Below are 23034 nucleotides of genomic sequence, written 5' to 3'. Positions count from 1 at the left end.
ATCATATCAAAGGTGCATGTACACATTGTGTAATGTGCATGAACCTAGCACATATATGCAGATATAACATATGTATATACATGTCGTGTGTGCCTATATTTACACACTCCTACTTATTTGTTCATTGGACCCACTACAGTCTAGGCCAAGAGAGAAGATGCATCTGAATGACAGAGACACAGGGTGTCCACATCCTTCTCAGGTCTCTGTGGAAGGGACAAATATCCTTATCTGTGGAAGAAATTTTTTACCTAACATAGCCTGGAGGAGCCCAGGCTGAGTGCTCCGATTGTTGGCTACAGTCTGCTGCTCTGAAGCACCCTGCTCCTTCTAGCTTTGGGGGAGGCCTCCCTACTCATTTGAGGGAGACTCGCAAACAGAAGCTTCTGAGTGTGGAAGTGAGATTTCTCAACAGCTTCTGATGTGGAACAGGCTCATAACGGACCCATGTCCACAGTGGAGGTAGAAGCTGGCTTTTAAACAGACTCTGTTATGTCTCAGAAAAACTGGGAGAATCCCTAGATGAGTTCAGGCTTCAAGGCCCTCATGACTCCAGGGAAAGCCCAAGAATCAGCAGCATCAGCAGCATCTACTGGGACATGTTAGGGAGGTGAAACCTTGGGTCTCATTCCAGAGCTTTTCAAACAGAGCCTGTGTAGGATCAAGAATGCCCAAGGGAGCAGGGCTGATACAGAAGAACATGAGAATTCACCTCCTGTCTTGGTCGTTCAGGCTCCTGGAATGACACAGAGACTCAGGGAGTGGGTAGGGTCACACCAAGCCTCCCTTGTCCTCTCAGGTCTCTGCTGCGGAAGATTGGGCATCCAAAGCCCGCACCTACACCCAGGTCTCCTGAATACGAGGAGTCAAGATTCTCTGGCCAAGTCTCTAGATATTCTGTGACCTTGCCACCAAGGTGGGGAGACACCATGAAAGCTGACAAGTTAGATCAAGAACTCTGCTCTCATCCAGGAAAGAAATGAACAAGTGGCACTCAGCAGTCCTGTCCCACCTAGGCAGAAGGCCCGAGTATCGGAGCCATTGTCAGGTCTTGTCCCTGTGTTCCACCTGGAGGGGTGCACTTGAGGACCCTCTAGGATTCTAGGATTCCTTGCATAGATTCTGGCTACACTTAATTCTTCAATTGGCCTGATGCTTAATTTTTTTTATATAGTTAAAGCAAAACAGTTTTATTTAAACAAATTTACTTAGAGAAATGTGACGGGGGAGGAAAGGACGGGGAGGGAGAAAGAGAGAGGGAGCAAGAGTGAGAGAAAGAGAGAGGGAGAGAAAGAAAGAGGGAAAGAGACAGGGGGAGAGAGAGAGAGAGAGAGAGAGAGAGAGAGAGAGAGAGAGAGAGAGAGAGAAAGACATGCATTCAAGAGAAAACATAAGCTTCTCCAGCATGAGAAAAGCAGAAAATAACTTTTTGAAGAAAGTTAAATATGATTTCTCCAAACGGTTGCCCTGGAGTTCTCTGCATACATAAAATTTAATCTTGGTGCTGTCCCGGGGAAAGCCCTGATAGTTCTTTCATATTTCTATTTTGATATTTAGAATATTCTGTAGCTTATTTATGAGGGGATCCACCCTTTTTTGAGTGGTGCCTCTGCTTATGCATCTCAGTTTCTCCATCTTCAAAGATCTCAATATATAAATTTTATCTTAAAAGCATATGTTCCTCATCCCTTTGCTATACTTAGGGATAAGCAATTTCTTCTTAGTTTCTGCCCCCTCCCCGTAAACAAGTCTCCCTCATTTCCAGTCCCCAACTATATACCGGAAACACTTCCCTTCTAGCATTCACATAATGTTAAATCTTCAGGGAATGTGTGGTTGGAAGTCCATCTTCCATAGCTGCTTCCTGCAGGCAAAGGGGATGGACTTACCTATGAAAGAAAGTAAAATATTGTGCTCTCTTAACATTAATGGTGGGCCACTGCCTTCATACAGTGAAGCCTTTAGCTGAATATGCATCTGGAACTCAGTTTCAGGCTGCTGATGCTGGACACTGAAGACAGGGAAGTAGTACTCTAAGTATGGGTCCCCAGGATTCCTGTGCCCAAATTTTCAGGCGCTGTGGAGTGAGGTATGTGGATAGCCTCAAGTAGCCTCAGTGGCCAGTCAGTAGGGATAAAGAACCACAGCCATACAGCCACAAGGAACTGAATTCTGCCAGCAATGTAAAGGTACTTGGGAATATTTTTCCAGAGCACTTGAGAAGGAGAGTAGACCTTTCTCACACAGTGAGATGGCCTTATGGGGCCTCTAAGAATCTACCCAGGGCATGCTAGCTTTTCTGACTACAGACTGGAAACCGGTTGACAAGTATGTAAAGCTATCAAGTTTGTGGTTATTTGTTGCCCAGCAACAGGAAGCAGACACAAGGTATGAATGGAAAGTCAGGTCTTTTAAATGTCTGTGTTCTGGAGATAGGGAAGAAGGCTGCCAAGAAATATAGATAAAGGTGAAAAAATTGATAAACACCAGTATACTTTCCCCCTCCTAAAAGCTAACCTACTGAAAAACTACTTTACTTTGCCTAGGTGTTTATGGAGTTTGGGACACAAAATCTGGGCAGCTACTTTGGTACATGCTTGACAAGTTTAATATCTCAGAAGCCCTGAGCTGGGCAGATAGCTCAATGGGCTGGTGAGCATGCTTCACGTGTGAGAACCCTGGGTATAATCTCTGATGCTCATGGTTCCCCAAGCACACTGGGAATGACACCCTAACACTGAGCTGGAAGTAGCCCCGGCATTTCCAGTTGTGGCTCACATAACCAACAACCAAACCCCAAGTCAACCAAATAAACAAAAATCTCAGGAGCAAAGGGAATCCAGAGGCAATTCTGCTCTGAGTTTTACTGGCTGTCCTCTGGACATATAGAGGCACCAAAAGATTTGCCACCTAGAGATAACACAGGCCTAAGAAACCCAGCTCACCTCACCTCCCAGCATCAAATGACTTTTCAGGTGGATCTAGAAATAACTCCTTAGAATTGATGGTCCTCCCTCAAGTGGAAACTTCCCAAAGAAGTCATGACCATCCCCGACCCTACATTCTTGACAGTAAATGTGATTGGATGAGCCTGCATGCTCCATGCTGGCCTCAGGTAGCCAGGTACTTTAAGAAGGGCCATGAAGGAGCAAAGTTCTTTGGGCTTTGAGGTCAATGGGTGGTATGAGGAAAAGCACAAGGTTCTGAAAGAGCCAAACCCTTACTGGAGGTCGCAGTTAGGGAAGACGAACACCACACTGGTGACGAATCCTGAATGACGCTATAAGCCTTGCCCCTTTACAGTATCAGAAGGCATTCCTCGACCAGCCTTTTTGTGTAGGGGCTAGGTTGGGGCTGGGTGAATTATTTGCACAGGTCTCCCTCTCTGGTGGTGTTTTTTTCTGAAAATAGAGGGTCTTGGGAGAGGAGGGATGTGAATGCGGGAAGGTAGAATGATGACTAGCCAGGTGGACACCACGTAGCTGTTGCTCTGGGCTGGTGGCCAGTGCCACAGGTGGATGAGGCTCGGTGAAGAGACTCTTCCCATGAGCATCGAGCTGCCTCATAGACATACGACAAGATCATTTGTTCCTTAGCACCCACAGAACAGATAAGAGAGTTAACGGCTAAGGTTTGCCCCACGAAATGCCAAAAAGGATGCATATGGATCAAGAGCGCAATCACATGTCCTCCATTTAGCTATCTCCGACCCTTAACAACACAGTCTAGCCCCTAGAAAGAAACAAAGATCCTTTCCTGTTCACATAGAAATAGACTGCCAAAATCAAGGGCACCTACTCAGAGACCTTGGTACTAGTCCCATTCCCAGTTTAGACACAGGACATCTTACAGGGAGGGTCAAAGGGTGTGTATGGTCCTTCGTCGTCCTCCTCCTCTTCTTCCTCCTCATCATTTTCGTTGTTCTCATTGTCCTCATTCTCATTCTCTGTTTCGTTGCCAGCCTCAGCCACAACGTCGTCCCTGTGGGTCCCATTCACCCCTCGGTCAGGGGCACTGCTGGGCCCTGTCCCATTCTCCACTGTGTGCTTAACTGGGATTTTGATGGCCACCTCAGATTCTCCATTGGCATAAGCCCTGCTGTTGATCAGTCTTTGCCTCTAGAAAGAGAAAGACACACTCTGTCAGAATGGCTCTCCCTTACACCCAAATTGCCAGCTACGGGCCCCTTCCCAGGCAGCAACAGAGCCCCTCAGAAAAGCCTAATGGGAAGCCTGAGGGACTCCACACATGAAAATCCAACTCAGACAACGTTCTCCCAGCAGCCAGGATGAGCCTTTTATGACCTCGTGAATTTCAATGTCCTTTAGAGAAAAATTCCTGCATATCAGCTGTACACATTTTTTCTATTCGTGTTCTTGATTTACTGTGCACTTTGGTGATATTTCTTTTTTATATTGACAAAAACTTTTGGCACAAATGTGAAAAAACAACTTACATGGGATGGTTTTAGTCAAATGAAAGGTAATGATGAAAAAGTTGTAGGATGGAAAAAGAGAATTTTTCTTTCTTCTATCATAGAGGGAAATATATATATGTATATATATATATATATATATATATATATTATTAGCACTGTCCACTATCCTCCCGTTGTTCATCAATTTGCTTGAGTGGGCCCAGTAACATCTCCATTGTGAGACTTGTTGTTACTATGTTTGGCATATCGAATACGTCACGGGTAGCTTGCCAGGCTCTGCCATTTGGCTCTGCCAAATTCAATTCCTCTGCCCCATGCAGAGCTCTCGGAGAGGGGCAGAGGAATTGAATTTGGGTCGGCTGCAAGGCGAATGCCCTACCGCTGTGATATATATATATATATACTTTCCCCCTGATCACTTAATCACTTAATCACTTAACTTCCCGTTAGTCGTCGATTTACTCGAGCGGGCGCCAGTAACGTCTCCATTTGTCCCTGTCGCGTGCTAGTGTAGCCCAATGGCATCTCTTCGCTCCGGGAACATGGAGGGCCTCAAACCGATCGTTCATGACCTTGACAAAGAAGTCTGACCATCTGGTAGGTGGGCGGCCACGCGGTCTCTTGACATCCCGTGGAATCCAATCAGTAACAGCTCTAGTCCAACGGTCGTCTTTACATCTCATTACGTGACCAGCCCATCTGATTTTCGACACCTTGGCAAATGAGACAGCGTCCCTGATCCTTGATCGTCGACGGATGTCAGAACTCCGGATTCGTTCTCTCATTTGAGTGAAACGTGATATTCCAAGCATAGCTCTTTCTATTCTTCTTTGGGAGACCTGAATGGCGTTCTCATCTTGTTTGCGTAGGGCCCAGGTCTCTGAGGCATATGTTAATGCAGGAAGAACAGTGGAATCAAAGAGATGTGCCCGGAGCCGGAGGTTCTTCGTCCTCTTAGCTATTGCTTCGACGTTCTTGAAGGCGTTCCAAGCCGCTCTCTTCCTCCTGCGCAGCTCGGGTGCCAGGTCATTTGTCATGTTGACCTCTCGACCTAGGTACACATAGCTGTTGCATTCGGAGATGGTCGTTCCATTGAGAGCGAATGGGGCGTCAGGAACAAGGCTATTTCTCATAAACATTGTCTTCGTAAGATTCAGCTGTAGTCCTACCTTTCCACACTCACGGTCAAAGTCGGCCAGCATTTGTGCCGCTTGGCTGATGTTTGGTGTTATTAAAACAATGTCATCAGCAAAGCGGAGGTGGTGTAGTTGCCGACCATCTATCTTCACTCCCATTCCTTCCCATTCCAGTCGTCGCATGATGTTCTCGAGGGTGGCACTGAAGAGTTTTGGTGAAATGGTATCACCCTGCCGCACCCCTCTCTTGACATCAACGATCACTTCTTTGTAGAATGGTGAGATCCTGGTAGTGAATCCGCAATACAGCTCACGGAGGATCCTGATGTATTGGGCTTGTATGCCCTGATTGGCTAGGGCTTCAATGACCGCTTCCGTCTCAACAGAATCAAAGGCCTTCTTTAAATCAATGAACGTTAAGCAGAGCGGCATCTTGAACTCCCGAGAAACCTCAATGAGTTTGGTTATCGTGTGGATATGGTCGATGGTGCTGAATCCTTTGCGGAACCCTGCTTGCTCACATGGTTGTCCTTCATCTAGTGTTCTGCCAATCCTATTCAGGATGACTCGAGTGAACAACTTGTAGATGACAGACAATAGGCAGATCGGGCGATAGTTGCCAATGTCATGGATGTCTCCCTTCTTGAACAGTAGTACGGTCCTGCTGGTTTTCCATTGAGATGGAACCTTGCATTCAGACAGGTAGCGAGTGAAGAGCCGAGCCAGTGTATTGATGAGTACTGACGGCAGGTTCTTCAGGTGTTCAGGTCTGACCTTGTCTGGGCCGGGTGCTGTTTGCTTCTTTACTGACGAAATGGCGTGTCGGATTTCGGAAGGGAGAACGTTGGGAACGACATACCCATCCTGTGGAATTTGGTATGTCGGCAAGTGGACATGGCTATCGAAGAGATTTGAGTAGAAGTCATGGATAATCTTCTCCATTGCCGTTCTGGAGGATGTGATGGATCCATCAGGACGTCGGAGGGCAGTCATCTTGGTCTTATAGTTGGCGAAGGACAGGCGGGCGTTACGAATACTTTTCCCGGCTTCTGCCGCATCTACCAGTACTTCTGCTCTTCTCTCTTTGAGGTCTTCCTTGATCGCATCTCTGCACTGCTTTGCAAGCTCGGACGTTAGCTTGCGGTTGCCTGAGGCATGCGCCAAACCACGCTGGCGAATTAGCTCAAGAGTTTTCGAAGATAGGCGACTTTTTGTGGCTATCTCTCTCTTGGCGTTCCTCGCACATTCATGGAGGTGCTGAACCAGTCGATCGTATTCCTCGTCAATGTTGTCAACAATGGCATCTTCCCATGTTGCCGCAATAGTACCAAAGAGTTCCCAGTTGGTGGTCGTTCTGGGAGTTCTCTACTTCATTTCCCCCTGATATATATATATATATATATCAGAGAGTCTGGCAAGCTACCGAAAGTATCCTGCCCACATGGCAGAGCCTGGCAAGCTACCTGTGACATATTCGATATGCCAAAAACAGTAACAACAACGGGTCTCATCCCCCTGACCCTGAGAGAGCCCCCAATACGGCAGCATTGGGAAAGATGAGTAAGGAGAGGCTGCTAAAATCTCAGGGCTGGGATGAATAGAGATGTTACTGGTGCCCGCTTGAGCAAATAGATGAACAACGGGGTGACAGTGATACAGTGATACACCCCCACCCCCAAAAAGATTTAAAAATATACAACTGAAAACCAGACCACACCCAGGTTTCACAGCAGGTCTAGTGAGGAAAAATGTGGAACCAAAGTAGAAAGGGATATTATTATCAGGTTAGACGCTTCTACGTTCAGACCAGAACATTTACACCCCTTCAAAAACTTTCCCATCTTGTCCAGTGGACAGAGAACCACCCCCTGCCCCCACCCTCTGGCCCCGGCCCAGTTACCTCATTGATCAACATGCGACTGGCCATGGAGAGCCGAGTCTTGGGGGGAAAGTGGCTGGTGATCATGATCCGAAGTCCAGCCTCAGAGAAGGAAAGCTGGTGGGGGTAGGCTGACAGCAGCTCGTCCACCATGATCACTGACGCTTTACGGTGGAAGTTGGCTAGGGAAATTTTAAAAGGAAATAAAAGTAACATTGAGACCAGGAGCAAAGAAAAAAATCTATCTCAGCCTTCCTTTCTGTTTCCTTTTTCTTCTTTCTCTCCTTCATCTAAACTTCTATCCTTTCCACCCATGTATTTTCCCATGCTTATCTTTATTTCTATCCTTTTATGTCCTTCCTTCCTTCCTTCCTTCCTTCCTTCCTTCCTTCCTTCCTTCCTTCCTTTCTCTCCTTTCCTTCATGGAAAGGAAAGGATTGTAGTCAGAAAAATTTCAAGGAATGAAAATTTGCTTTCCATGAGGATACAGATAGCTTTTCTGAACATCATTCATTGACATGGTAGGAATGAGCAACACCAAAGAAGATTTTGTCGCTGTCCTCAAATAATTCTCTACCCACTACTGAAATCTGAGGCATAGAAAAGACTCTGACTCTCTCCAGATGAAGCACTCCTCATTCAGCTATTAAAAGGGACAGAATTTACATCAGTGTCAAGTGAAGGCTTGGTGGGGAAGTGTCCAAGTCACTACAACCCAGCCCTATGAGCAGGGCTGACAAGCTGAATGAGTGAGTGCCCACATTTGGGTCTAAGGTTCAGAATAGAAATGGGACAAGTCTTGTGTAACTGATCGGAGGCCTGGAACTGGGGCTGGGGGAGAGTGCAGCAGTTAGGGCAGATTCTGGCATGCTCTTGACTTGGGTTTGATCCCTTATTCCACAGCGTCTTCCAAGCACTACAGCGTGTGTGACCCTGAAGGAACCCTGAGCACTTCCAGGGCTGTTCAGATAATCCGTGGCATTACAGGGCCCAAGAAATATCCTTAGGTTCTGTTGTTGAACTGCTAGTCTGGCTGGCCAAGAATTGCTGGGAGTGGCCACTGTCCCACTTGAGCACTGCTTGGGAGGCGTGCCACAACAAACAGTGAGTTTTACCATGGTCCAAGTCTCTCTCCATGAAGGTGCAAAATGAGCACACTGCTCACCGTACCTGGTCTTAGCTTCTTGTGGACTCGTGTTTCCTGGCCACTTAGCCATGCAGGTCTCTTTGGAACACTGATTATTATTAGGAAAAACTCTTGAAAATTATTGATTTATTAAGGTAACATTTAATTTACTACAGGGTAAATGTTTATGTTTTTGGGGTACAATTTTACCATATCATGTCCATCTGAATATTCTTGTCTTTGTTTGAAACAGAATGTGCTTATAATCAGTTAGAAAAAGGGTATCAAATAATGCCTTTCAAAATGCAACAATTGTCCTTAGATTTCAAGGTCAACACATATTTAGAAATAATATACAGTTTTCCCAATTTCTCTTTCTTTGCTTTTCCTGTTATGCAGCCTTATGGGACAAAGAAAAAAATAAGCACACATATTCCAAGTTTTAAAAAAGTAAGAGATATAGCTCAAAGTGGCATGTGTGAAGCCCCCAGTTTGATTCCTGACACAACAGGCCTCTCAAGAAATCCTGAGTGTGGCTCTGGTGGTCCCCTAGCATGGCAAGAGTGAGCACTGTGATGCTGCTTTGAGAGGAACAATGTTATTACTTCAGAACCGCACCAGTGGGCTGAGTCCTGCCAGGAAGAACCCCTCCTGCTTCTGGCACTGCTGGGAGAAGCCCTTATTAAAAAAAAGAAATAAACAGGAAATTTTTAAAATTAAATGAAAATGAAATACATCTTAGGCAAAATTAGATAATTTTTTGTATTCTAAGAGAATAATATTTGGGAATCTTGTAGTGTTACTTTTAGGTTATTAATTGCTTAACAAGTTTCTACTGGAGATTAAAGATTACTTTGTGGAAAAAAAGACATTTTTTTCTGTCATTTTGCACTGTGGAAACAAAGATAAGGTAGCCTGAAGATAAATTTATGCATAATAATTATGTGTAATTATCCTAAGTGGAATATCACACTAAACATTTTTATATAGTCTGCTCATTACAAAAAACTATCCTCATTTTTTAGGAGAGAAAATTGATGCTTAGAACAGTTTAATAACTTGCTTCCCAATGATGCAGCCAAACCATAACCAAACCTATACGTCAAACCTACGCTCTCCTCTCCTCCCCCACCACACCCTATTTTCCCTGTGTCAACTCCAGCAAAGATTTTGCCCCAGAACTTCCATAGGGTGTCCAAGTTGGCATTTTGCCAGGTGTGAGGCTGTTTGATGAAGTTGCCCAAAGGAGAAAGGAAGCCTAGAACCTTTTTCTCCCCTCCCCCCATCCTCATTGTCTCTCTTAGGGCAGCAGCCTCCCCTAAAGCTCAGATGCAAGCCTGGGGTGGTCCTGGGGGTGACAGGTGAGCTGGAGGCCTAGCCCTTCCTCGTGGGCATGATCTCTATAGTTACCTTTCTTGAGAAGCACTACGGTAGCATCACAGTTGCTGCTGTCATCAATCTCAGCGTTGTTGGCCAAGCCATTGACCATGTTCCCAGCACCTTTTGTCCTCCTTTCAAAGCACTGATGTATGCAAGCATTATATCTGAATAAAGTGACAAACAGAAAGAACCAGTCATTGTTCTCTGTTCCTCCTAACTAGTGCCCTGGGAACTCTAATAGCTTCCTCAGTCTGCACACCTCACGTTATCCTAATATTATGTTATACCATTTCCCCTAGGAAACAAGAACGTGTTCTCATGAGACATCCTTCCCCACTAAGTGAATCACGGTCTACGAATTACAAGATATTGGTAGCCTCCATTTCTATCTGCCTCTGGTTTCCTGAGGTCACAGGTTAAGAGCCTGTGAATCTCCATGACTGTTGTGCCAAATTTCCAGGTCCAAAGAGCTCTTGATTTTCTGGAAAAAATCTGGGCTATGATTCTCAGAAAATGACTGAGTGGAAGTAATGTACAATGATACAAGTGTTTGGGAGGGCTTCAGCAGACAAATATTCTGCTTCCCTTCAAGTTTAGTATCAGAAGATTCCCTTTAACAGAGGATCCTTTAGAATCCTCTATTAAAAAACTCACATACCAAGATAGCCAGATGGTCACTGTATCTTTTGAGGTGCAGAAGTTTCTTAATTTAAGATAGTCCCATTTGTTTATCTCTGTTTCCACTTGGCTGGTCAGTGGAGTGTCATCTTTGAAGATACCATTAGCCTTAATATCGTGGAGGGTTTTGCCCACCTTGTCTTCAATGTACCTTATGAATTTTGGCCTGATGTTGAGATCTTTAATCCATTTTGATTTGAATTTTTTGCATGGTGTTAGGTCGAGGTCTAAGCCCATTTTTTTTGCACGTGCTTGTCCAGTTAAGCCAGCATCATTTATTGAAGAGGCTTTATTTCTTACTCCCTTATCAAAGATTAGATGTTCATACATTTGGGGTTGTGTGTACGAATATTCCACCCTTTTCCATTGGTCTGCGGCCCTGACTTTGTTCCAGTACCACGCTGTTTTAATTATTACAGCTTTGTAGTAGAGTTTGAGGTTAGGGTGGGTAATGCCTCCCCATGTCTTTTTTTTTTAACCCAAGAATTGCTTTAGCTATTCGTGGCGTTTGTTGTTCCATATGAATTTCAGGAGTGCTTGATCTATTTCTTGAAGAATTTCATGGGTATCCTTATAGGGATCACATTGAATCTGTATAATGCTTTGGGAGTATTGCCATTTTGACAATGTTAATTCTTCCTATCCATGAACAGGGTATATGTTTACATTTCCTCCAGGTGGAGTTTTCAGGGCATTGTGGACCACTATTAGACATAATAGGTCCCTCACCCTACAAGGTCTCAGGACTTACTGAATATGGGAAAATCCATGGGGGTGTCCCAGCACCATGATCTCTGGCTTCCTTTAGAAGTGGAAGCCAGGCACAGCAACTCTAAATTGCCAACTGGCTGGCTACATAAACAGTGTTTCTTCGTTTCTACAGATGTGAGGCATTCTTGAGCCTCTTCCCTCTTTTCTCTGTAGCAGGTGATTCTTCTCGGGTTAGAGCTGCTCCGAGTGGGTGGGACTCTAGGCAATAAGAACAATCAAAGTGCAGGTGGAGCAGGCCTCGAGGCTGCCACCTCTGTTTCACAACTCCTTCGGGCACCCAGGGAGCTTGTGGTTCTTCCCCAGTGCATGTGCAGTGAAGTAGTCAGCAGTGGTGGTGGCGCCTCTGAAAAATGACACCGGAAGGTCAATCCTAGGACTCTCAGGCAGGGTTTGTGAGAGATAAGTAATGGGATGTCTATTTTGCAGTCCTAATGAGACAATGAAGCTAGATACTGAGCTTCAGTACCTGTCCAGATCACAGAGGGACACAGACATCCATGTGTTACTGGGTTCATGCTACTGAAGACTCATGCTCACTTGAATCAAATCAATAGCTGACATAGAGGCCACAGGAAGAAGCTTCTTTGTTCCACAGATGTAGGAATGTGATCAAACCATGGTACTGGAAAGCAAATGATCACCTTTTATTAAAGAACAGAAAACAAGGAATAAATGGGAATAGATTACAAAGGGAAAAGAAATAACAGAGGGGGAAGTTTATTGACTGAAAACGATCCCAAAAATGTACCAACCAATTTTAATACTGAAATTGATTTGGATTCTTATTTTTAACATACTTATAACATTTAAAAGAAATCTATAAAATAGACATTTGTAAAACCATTAAAGCTTTAATGTCGAATGATAATGGAGACATTACTGGGCCCCCTCGAGCAAATCGATGAACAATGGGAGGACAGTGCCAGTGACAGTGGCTATTGTGAACAGTGCTGCAATGAACATACAGGTGCAGATGTTACTTAGTAAGTAAGTAAGATATTTAAGTGTATCAAAGAATTAGAATAGGATTAGTTTTAGGTGTGATGATCATAGAATATTATGCTACGATTAGGTCTTTATGTATATATGTGAAGAGAAATTTTTATCAACGAATTGGTTCAGTATCTGGGCTTCAGATCAACTGTGTAATATATTTTTATTTGGACTTGTGCAACAGATAATAATACTATGTATATTATTAAGAGCGATTTCTTGAAAAGAGTTGATTAATAAGTTAATGATGCTATCACATTTTGTCCTTACAAAATTCCTTTAAGTCAGGAACTATTATCACCCCTGCTTTGGAAAAAAATGAGAATGAGATTTTAAAATGGCTGAATAACTTGGTGGGTAAATGAAGGATAGGATATCTGGTCTCTGAAGAAATCAAAGTGCTTGATTTTATTAACCACCAAACCATCCTGCCTCATCTAGGCACAAAATCTGAACCAAACGGAAACAGTGGTATAGAAATTAATTGTCACTAAGACTAATTATGCCTCAAGCTCCCTTAACATTTCTCCCTACCTCACTAAACAGGGATTTTTTTTTTTGGCTTTTTGGGTCATACCCGGCGGTGCTCAGGGTTACTCCTGGCTCTGCACTTAGGAATTACCCCTGGCGGTGCTCAGGGGACCATATGGGATGCTGGGAATCAAACCCGAGTTGGCTGCGTGCAAGGCAAATGCCCTACCCGCTGTGCTATTGCTCCAGCCCCCCAAAACAGGGATATTTTTTGATCTTTAGACAAAATATTTAAAGTCATTGTAAAACTATCTACCAGAAGCAGCTGATGATTCCAATATATATGGATTTTAAAAAATTGCTGTTATTCCATTTTATATATATAATTGAAGGCTTTAAATTTTATGCTTGCACCTGAAGTTGGTGCATAGACAATGAAGATAGAAACTGCCGGCAGTGAGCCACATCTATTCAAGTATAATTGTCCTATTCATGTTGTTAGGCATTTGAATGAATCAATGCTCATGGCAAAGTTTGTGTTGATAAGGACACTGACACCACTAATGCCTCTTTTGTCGCATGTTCCAAGGAACAGTTCTTTTCAAGTGTTGAAAATGGCGCGATGTGATTGATGCCTTCTTGTCTTCGTCAGACCAATGATGTCGTACTTGATCTTTCACATTTGCACCATCAGTTCCTCGATGGACGCATCTAATGCAAGCATACGTGCATTGAAAGTACAGACAGTCCTTTTTGTCCTTCTTCATGTTGGCAGCCTAGTTTGGCCTTTAGATTTTATCAGCCTCTCCTTCCTCATCCTTCTTAACGCTGCTGTATTGGTGGTTCTTTCAGGGTCAGGGGAATGAGATCCATTGTATTTACTGTTTTTGGCATATTGAATATGCCACGGATATCTTGCCAGGCTCTGCCGTGTGAGCGGGATACTCTCTGTAGCTTGCCAGGCTCTCTGAGAGGGATAGAGGCACAAATGCTCGTCAACTTCGACTGTGAGTACGGAAAGGTCGGACTACAGCTGAATCTCATGAAGACAATGTTTATGAGAAACAGTCTCATTCCTGATGTTTCATTCACTCTAAATGGAACAAACATATTCAAATGCAACAGTTATGTGTACCTCGGTTGAGAACGCAACATGCCGAATGACCTAGCACCTGAGTTGCGCAGGAGGAAGAGAAGCTTGGAACGCCTTCAAGAGCGTAGAAGAAATAGTTAAGAGGACGAAAAACCTCCAACTCTGGGCACATGTCTCTGATTCCACTGTTCTTCCTGCATTAACATATGCCCCAGGGACCTGGGCCCTACGAAAACAGGATGAGAATGCTATTCGGGTCTCCCAAAGAGGAATCGAAAGAGGTATCCTTGCAGTATCATGCATGCTTCACTCAAGTGAGAGAAAGAATCCGGAATTCTGACCTCCATCAATGATCGAGAATCAGGGACACTGTCTCGTTTGTCAAGGCATCAAAAACCAGATGGGCTGGACACGTAATGAGATTTGGAAACGACCGCTGGACTAGAGTCGTTACTGACTGGATTCCACGGGATGTCAAAAAATTGCGTGGCCTACGAGATGATCAGACTTCTTCATCAAGACCCTGAATGATCAGTTTGAGGGACTTGGTGTTCCTGGAGCCAGGAGACACCATTGAACTACACTAGCACGTGACAGGGACAAATGGAGACGTTACTGGCACCCGCTCGAGCAAATCGATGAGTAACAGGATGTCAAGTGATCAACTGATCAAGTGACCCTGATGTTATTTTATTGTGAAGCACGCAATTTTATATATCAGATTTTTATAAAACCCACGATTAAAAATCTCTGATTGCAGAGGGGAATGGCCAACGGGCAAAGATTTCAATTTAGAACTAGGGACCTGAAACTATGCAGAACATCCCACAAGCACAGTCACTACTGTTCCGCATTTTATTTGTATCCTGCTGGTGTGAACAGCTGGAAGTTTGGCAAAGCTGAGGCATCAGCAGAAAGACACCTCATTAGCTTCATATTGGACATGGCTTAGGGTAGGAGAGATATACTGTTCACTTGTTATCTTAATGTCCACATGCTCTGCCAGTGACTCATGGGATCTACATCTAGGTAGAGAAAAGCAGTGTCATAAAATGCCTACTAGCAAAATTCCTCAACCCTTCTTCCACAAGGGAGATCTTGTTTTGAACATCTATGTGGAGGAAGGGTTGAGGAAATAAAAAAGACACCGAAGGAAGATGTCTCTATATAAGATATACTAATTTTCTAATAACTATTATAAAATGTTACTTACTTTATAATAATTATTTCAGAGAAAAAATAGATGTTTCAATCTTTAAAGAGGTTGAAAATGTCTAGATATTTTGGATCAACTTTGGGTCATCTCTGGTTTTGATAAGATTCAATATGTTGGTATTTTTAAGTGGGAGATAGTTGCTTGGTAAAACCACCTGGTATCTCTACACCAGAGTTCTCTAGCAATGCCCTCAGGAATAAGACCCACATCTTGGGTCTACAAACATCATCTTACAGTTACTTAGCGGGAGGTTGGAAACTGTATTGAGATGACTTTTAGCAGGTCACTTTAAGTCTGAACCTGAAAACTATCCAAGCCATCACCTACTTCCACTGGAAATTTGCAAATAGTTATACTGAATTTTCTTAAACCAGGGCTCTTGGTCACTGGTGCCAGAATCAAGGTTTCAACTTTAAGGAAAACTTGATTTGCGAACTCTAGAATGCTGCCTGAGATGTCCAAACTGGCAATTTCTATAATGCTGGACCATTTCTCTTTTTTGGTGTGAGCCCCCAATTTTTCTTATTGTGGTATAATTCATTCAACATATTTTCAAAAATAATTTAAACCCCTTTTGTAAAGTTTATTTCAGAGGAGAGAAAGCAATGTAATTTAAAATGATTTTAAATAATAGAACCATAGTTAATATGTTAAATACAGAATACTTTGTATTTTAGTCACAGCCTGTTGTGTTCAGAACTTACTTCTGGCTTGGTTTGGGGAACAAAATAAGATGCCAGGGATCAAATATGGGTTGGAAAGTTCAAGGAAAATGCCTGACTTGCTGAACAATCTCTCTAGTTCAACAATGTAATTTTTGATACAGTAGTAAGCTGCTCTGCTCAGACTCCAAAGGACAATATAATAGGGGTGGTTTTCAAATACAACCAGAAATTCTTTTATTTTCCTCCTTTCCAAAGGTGAAGCAGATCTCATGAGTATGTGCTGTATTTATTGACTTGTTTTTATAGACTACGGCAGAAATCACGTTGTATGACTCGTAAGAACAGACTTGACTGAAGCTTTGCAGGATTCTTCTCACTCATGAAATTACCTGTCAGAAGGAAGCCAGTCCCAGTGTGGAGAGGACAGGCAGCCTGCGTGGCAATGTCAATCAACAGTTATTACCACACGGTCAGGCACACAAGCAGACACTGCCACCAGCCCCAGTCAAGCAGGTGATGGCTGGCCTAGCCAAATTCTGACCTGAAATCTCAAACTAGAGCCTAAGTAGACCCCTCTTGTTAAACTGCTTCTGCCTAGTGCTCAGAAATTATGAAACAACCCCTGTGTGTGTCTTTAAGTCACAAGTTTGGGCCTTACATGCAGTGGCAAATGGCTAATATGATAGGAATAATGTAGGTGTGCAGCTCTCTGATCCATGGTTCTATTCTCTTAACTAGCTGGTCCCATTTCCTCTCACCCTTTATGGAAACTTAATGAGTTTATCTTCTATTTTTGTTATGAAACACAATGAAGATATGTTCCAGAGCTAATTTGTTTGGTCCTGAAGATGGGTGAGGGTTTGGGAGTTTTCTCAAATAAAATACTGAAGTTTTGCATCTATGATGATAAGTAGAACAAAAGGGTCTTTGCTATCACTATAATAAAAGTTGCAAGAATTCACTTCAGGCTGCTGAGAAGGCAAACGAGTGTGATGTGAAAACTAACCAGCCAAGTATCTGGCCTCTCCCATGCTCTGTGTTCACATTATCAGATTATGTTGAAAGTAGGAATTGGTTTTGGAAAGGAAGTAGAGAAAGTGGTTTACTTACTTCATGATGATAATGTAGATCAGATACATCATCACAAGGACTAAAGACTCCCACCTGTGTACAAACCAAGACTTGTTAGTTAAAGAAGCCACTGAGGCAGATGTGGAATGCACTGGGCTCTCATCAAAGATACATTTGATGTGAATGACACATAAACCTATGAAGTATGCTTTCTTCAGACGTGCAGAGGCAATAAATATCTCAGTGTACAGACACTTTCGATGCCCCATACAGCTTTCAGTGAACACTCCTTTTCACTTCTTTTCACTTTTCCTTTTCACTTAAAAGGAAAATACTGCTTCCTCCCTGTTGCTTTTTCACACTTCTGATTCTTTGAACACAACAAGCCTTATGCAATATTGCCAAATATATGTGCATATTTACAACATTTTCCCATGCTTAATCATTCACTAAAACTATTCAGATAAATTTAAAAAGAGCAAATCAGAGGAACTATTAGAGATAATGAAGGGAATGTTTACATGAAATTTAGGCATAAATACATACAGAATGAGATGGAAAGGAAGAGGAAGATGAGAGAGATGAGGAAATGGAGAGAAGGAAGGTTAAGAATTGAATGAGGAGGAACAAAATGGTTGAGAAAGGAAAAAATGAAACTCATTAGATTGTGTCTTGAATTTCTGGTAACTCAAATACTTCTACTTGCTTTATTTTAGCAGTTTTCTTTCTTTTTTTTTTTTAAAGAGAAACCTAATATCTTGCTTCACCCTTTCTTGACAATTTTTATTATTTTAAATATATATAACATATTTATTTTTAAAGTGAATAACAATGAGACACAGTTACACAGTTGTTCATGATTGGGTTTCAGTCATACAATGTTCCAACATCCATCCTTTTAATTTTTTATTTTTAATCACTGTGAATTGCAGAGCTACAAAGTCATTCATTATTAAGTTTCAGGCACACAATGTCCAACATCAATCCTTTCTTTTTTTTAAATGTAGGAGTATTGCTATTTATTCAGCCATTGATTAGGCTGATTGAATTGGGCATGAACTCCACCTTACATTTCCCCCCTTTTTTTTATAATTTTATTTACTGAATCACCATGAAAGCAGTTACAAAGTTTTCAGATTTAAGTCTTGGTCATACCATAAAACACCCACCCCTTCACCAGTGCCCATTTTACACCACCAAAAAACCCAGTATACCCTCCATCCCACACCCTCCCCTTACCTGTGAGGCAGATGATTTCCACATTACTCTCTCTCTACTTTGATTACATTCAATATTTCAACACCAGACCTACCATTATTAGTTGGGATTTTACCCCAACACTCAGATCTTCTGAAAAGGCAACAGTAAACAATTTTTTTCTGTTGCTGGTTATAAATAACATATGATGTCACTCAGCCACAGTAGTGGTCGTGTGATTTTGGAATTCTGAAATTTTAAGAATTAAATCTGGAGGGATTTCTGCCAAAACCTGCTGAGTTCCGAGATTTGTTCTTGAGTCTCTTGGATCATGACCATTAAGCAGCTTGATCACGGCCAGAAAGGCCGTGGGGCGGGAAGGAAAGGGCCGGTTCCACCCCCATCCAGTGAGGCCCTGCTTGTCTCATCACTGCAGGCCCAATCCTGACTGTCCAATGATCTCTGGAGGATGGTGGCCACTGAGCAGCGAAGGGGGAGCAGGCAGAGGGACAGTACCCTTTCCCCCCTGGGGTGGCCCGTCACCGGTAACTTACTTCCAGGTCGGTACGCATTTCTGCCTAAATCCGCTGGGTTTTGAGATTTGTTTCTGAGTCTCTGGGATCATGGCTGTTAAGCAGCTTAATCAGGAGCCAGAGAGGCTGTTAGTGGGCGGCAACTTGGGGTCTCGTTGGGATGGTGATGAAAGGGTTGGCTCCACCCTCCATCCTGCAAGGCCCCGCCTGTCTTGTCACTGAGGACCCAAACCTTACCGCCCAATGGCCTCTGGAGGGTGGCGGCCATGGAGCCACTGGGGAACAGGCCAAGGAACAAAACCTATTCCCACCTGGGGTGGCATGGCTCCGGTAACCTACTGCAGGGACTGGACACATTTCTGCCAAAAGCCACTGGGTTCCAAGATTTGTTTCTGAGTCTCTGGAATCATGGCCATTAAGCAGCTTGATCAGGAGCCAGAGAGGCCGTTTGTGGATGGCGACTCGGAGGTCTCACTGGGGTGGGGAGGAAAGGGCCAGCTCCTCCTCCATCCTCTGAGGCCCCACGTATCTTGTCACTATGAGCCCAAACCTGACTGTCCAATGGCCTCTGGAAGAATGAGGCCACCGAGCCGCCAAGGGGGAGCAGGCAGAGGGACAACACCCTTCCCCCCTGGGGTGGTCTGGTGCCAATAACTCATTGCGGGAACCAGACATATCTCTGCCAAAAGCCGTTGTGTTCTGAGATTTGTCTCTGAATCTCTGGGATCATGACCATTAAGCAGTTTGATCAGGAACCATAGAGACCTTACCTCCAATTATATAGCTGAACTGGAGGGGGTTTGTGGGTGTGTATCCCACATACCTAACTTTTGGCCATTTACTTTCTTGGTAAACTTTGCCCCAAATTTTTGGGGTCTGACCTAAGGCACAGCAAAAATTTTGGGGTATTTGGAAGTCTGAAGGCACCATCTGGCTGCTGATGAACTCGCCTCACAGGTACAGATTGATCTGCTGGAGGCACCATACCCCCCAACATCAATCCTTTCAACAATAGTGTCCACTTCCTTCCACCAATGTCCTCAGTTTCCCTCCTGTCCCCAGCCTTTCTCTAGAGCAGGCACTTCTCCCCACTACCGTTGTCCTCGAGTTCCCTTCCGTAACTTATCACTCCAACTCCACCTTCAATCAACTTTTAGCTGTATAATAAATGAGTCAATGGAGGAAATATTTATGAAGAAATTCCAGTTTTGCCCTATTCCTCCATTTTTATTTTCAACTTTCAAGCCCATAAAATAATCTTAAAGAAGGTGGTCTCATGTAAAAGAGAGGAACAGAGATGAGCTATGATATTTATATAAGTAGCTTGTTAAATCGCAGACATTTCTGAGAAGGGGAACTGGATTCCTACATAATGAGGAGTGTGCCCATACAAGGGCTTCCAAGCATCCATTAAAAATGACACACAGGGACTAAGGCTGTGGCTCAAGTGTAGACCATACCCACTCTAGCACCACTGGGTATAGTCCTCGTGGTTCTGGAGTACCAGTGGGCCCAAGCATCATTGTTAATGCCTGTATCCCACCCCAAAAATAATGACTATGCAAATGTGTGTCTTTTATGGAAGGTGCTCAGGATGTTGTTGATTGAGAGAAAAAATTAAGGTATTCTCCAAATCCTCTTACTTCTGTCACATTGATCAGCTTCTCTCTCTGCAAAACTTCTCAAAGGGTTGCATAGCCTCCATTTCAGTGCCTTTTACTCATCTGGAAAATTTCTTTAGTCTCACTTCCATATCCATTGATCGTCTGAAGAAAATGGCACCAGGACCTCTGTCTACACAACTTCAGGAACTTTACCTGTATCCTGTTTACTTTCAAGGAAAATTTGGAACTTGGCTACCTACCCGCCTTTACAAATCACCCTCTGCTCCTGACTTGGAAGAGGCCACATTCCAGATTTCTTTCTGACCCCTAACTTCTCCACTTCCTCAGCTATAACTCTAAGTCCAGATTCTTCTTCTTTTCTTACCTGCAGGCTCTGCCTTAGTGAAGTCATCCTGACAAACTGGTGTAAACACCAATTTACACATCCACTCCACACCTCTTCCAGCTCCAGGTTCACATATTCAACTATCAAGTTGGACTCTCCTAAATGTATGTAGGCCAGGATTCTTGTCTCCTGTTTCCTATTTCACTTCCCCCTGGGCTTGGCCATCACGGATCACTATATCATTCTCTTCCCAGTTGAAGGGCACATCTGGAAATCAATATGGAGGCTTCCTTTCCCATCACTCCACACCTAGTGGAACTCTCTGTCCAAAAGCTTTCCTCAGTTGTTCATGCCTTCCCTCTGTACTGCTGCCTCCCTCATATACCTTAAGTTTCAGCCAGAGAACTGGCTCCTTTGATGCTGCTAAATCATGCCATTTTCCCCTAAAATTCAATTGCTTCCCAACATACCCAAGGGGAAAAATGCCCTCTCCCTGAAGAACTTACACTATTCCTTCTTTCTAGAGCCTTTGCACATACTCTTCCTATGGCTTTCCCTTCATGACTGACTGGCCCTTTGTATGCTTTAAATATCAGTTTAAATGTCACCTTCTTCAAAATGTCTTCTCTGTTACTCACTTTCCAGCACAAGATCATTTAATGTTCTCTAACCTTCTCATTCTATGACAATTTTATTTATCATTACTTATTTTATCTCACACCTGCTTCTAGGAGTCACTGACACCACTTCTCACACCTGAACCTCACATCAGTTATGTGGGCTGTTAATTTCTGGAGCTTGAGAATGAAGTCCCTGACAGGTGACTTCCCCAACTGATATCTATTTCTTCCCAATTTCCCACTGTTTTCTCCACAGCAAAAATTATATCATATCTCAATCACATTTGAGCTGGGTGAGATTTTCCTCAAGCATCAATTTTTAGTCATAGTGATCAGTAACTTGATCATGATGCTAGATCAATATATATATATATATATATATATATATATATATATATGGCACATACTAATTGGGAAAAGTAAAGTTTTTTACCTCTTTTAAATTTATATACATTTTATTTATTAATTTATATGTATAAATTAATATATATTAATATTATATATACACATTAATTTATATACATATATACATATAATTAATTTTTTATTTACTCACCATGAGATACACAGTTACAAAGTTGTTCATGATTGGGTTTCAGTCATACAATGTTTCAACACCCACCCCTTTACCAGTGTACATTTCCCAGCACCAATGTCCAAAGTTTCCCTCCTACCATCCCAGCATGCTTCTTTGGCAGGAACTAGGAAAAGTAAAGTCTTTATTGATAGCATTTATTTTGAAGTAATAGACACTGAAAACCTTAAAGGATGATGTCACTGTTTCAGTGCATGAATCGATTCAGTGAGGTGTTACCAGACTGTCAAACTGTATCACAGTCTGAGTTAAGCCAAGCACTTCCTTAAGTGATATATTTATATTATCTAATTCCTTTAGATACTCTGGATTTTTTCTTCAAAACTAGTTTTTCCATGGCAGTATTTGAGTTTTGTTCTTGGTGGTCACATTTCAGGGGTGCCTGTGGGATAGGCATTCTATGCTTCTGTTGGCATTTCTGGTTTTCTCTGAGCTTAGGCTCAGGGTATACCCTGCACCTGTCCCTCCTACAAAGAATGCCAGCGTTGGGCTCCCTAAGATGCTGTGCCTTCTGGTTTCTGACCTGAGTATTTGATTATCAATTCCTGGCCCAGTGCACATCTGGGTCCCTTCCCCAGTGCCAGGGACACCTGAAATGATCCTATAATTACATGTCAATTATCTTTCCAACTCTAGCCTGAGGTAGAGTTCTTAAACTTGGTTTTAAATTAAATTAACTAATTATTGATGCTAGAAAAGATGGTCTCATATAAAAGAGAGGAACAAACAATGGCCACATTGGAGGTGGAATTTTGGCTTTCTTTCAAGATATTAAGGCACTATTGCCAATTCTCTACTGTATCTTAGAGGAGAGAGGAGGAAGCAGTTAGAAAAATTTGCTTTAGGATACAATGTTACTACAGCAACCCATGGAAAGCAAGATCAGATCAAAACACTCAGAAAGCAGAAGGCAGAGCACCTAAATATATTTTATGGTAGTTTAATTAATCAAATTTATTTGACCTTGGGTCAGTTAATTGTCCTTGATCTAAGGTCAAGCTTGGTTTTGGGCTTTGGATCAGGTCTAGGATGGAGCTTGGCCTCCAGGAAGCGTTAGGAAAGAACCACAGGGTTGAATTGGATCCCCTGCAGATCTCTGCCATCACACGGTCACTTCCCTTTCTGTAGTTCACTTTCCCATCCGCCTCTCTTCATCATGACTACTCACTGTCCTCTGAGGACAAGGTCTTACAGCATAATCTGGATTTATTTCTTCCCTTCC

General features: G+C 43.0%; 1 protein-coding gene across 1 annotated transcript in view; it reads right to left on the bottom strand.

The window, feature by feature from the left end:
• The window catches only part of SLC24A3 (solute carrier family 24 member 3), a 679502-nt gene that overhangs the window by 47051 nt on the left and 609417 nt on the right, over window positions 1–23034 (bottom strand). The window contains exons 9-12 of the mRNA XM_056121654.1: window positions 16957–17010; window positions 9990–10123; window positions 7475–7635; window positions 3851–4118 (exon numbers count right to left, since the gene is read on the bottom strand). Coding sequence (XP_055977629.1) covers window positions 3851–4118; window positions 7475–7635; window positions 9990–10123; window positions 16957–17010 — 617 coding nt within the window. The remainder of the gene's footprint in view (window positions 1–3850; window positions 4119–7474; window positions 7636–9989; window positions 10124–16956; window positions 17011–23034) is intronic.

The sequence above is a fragment of the Sorex fumeus genome, unplaced genomic scaffold, assembly GCF_029834395.1.
Source record: "Sorex fumeus unplaced genomic scaffold, SorFum_2.1 ptg000044l, whole genome shotgun sequence".
Lineage (NCBI taxonomy): Eukaryota > Metazoa > Chordata > Mammalia > Eulipotyphla > Soricidae > Sorex > Sorex fumeus.
The sequence above is the reverse complement of the archived record's forward strand: the minus strand, read 5'-3'. Positions and strand labels throughout refer to the sequence as shown.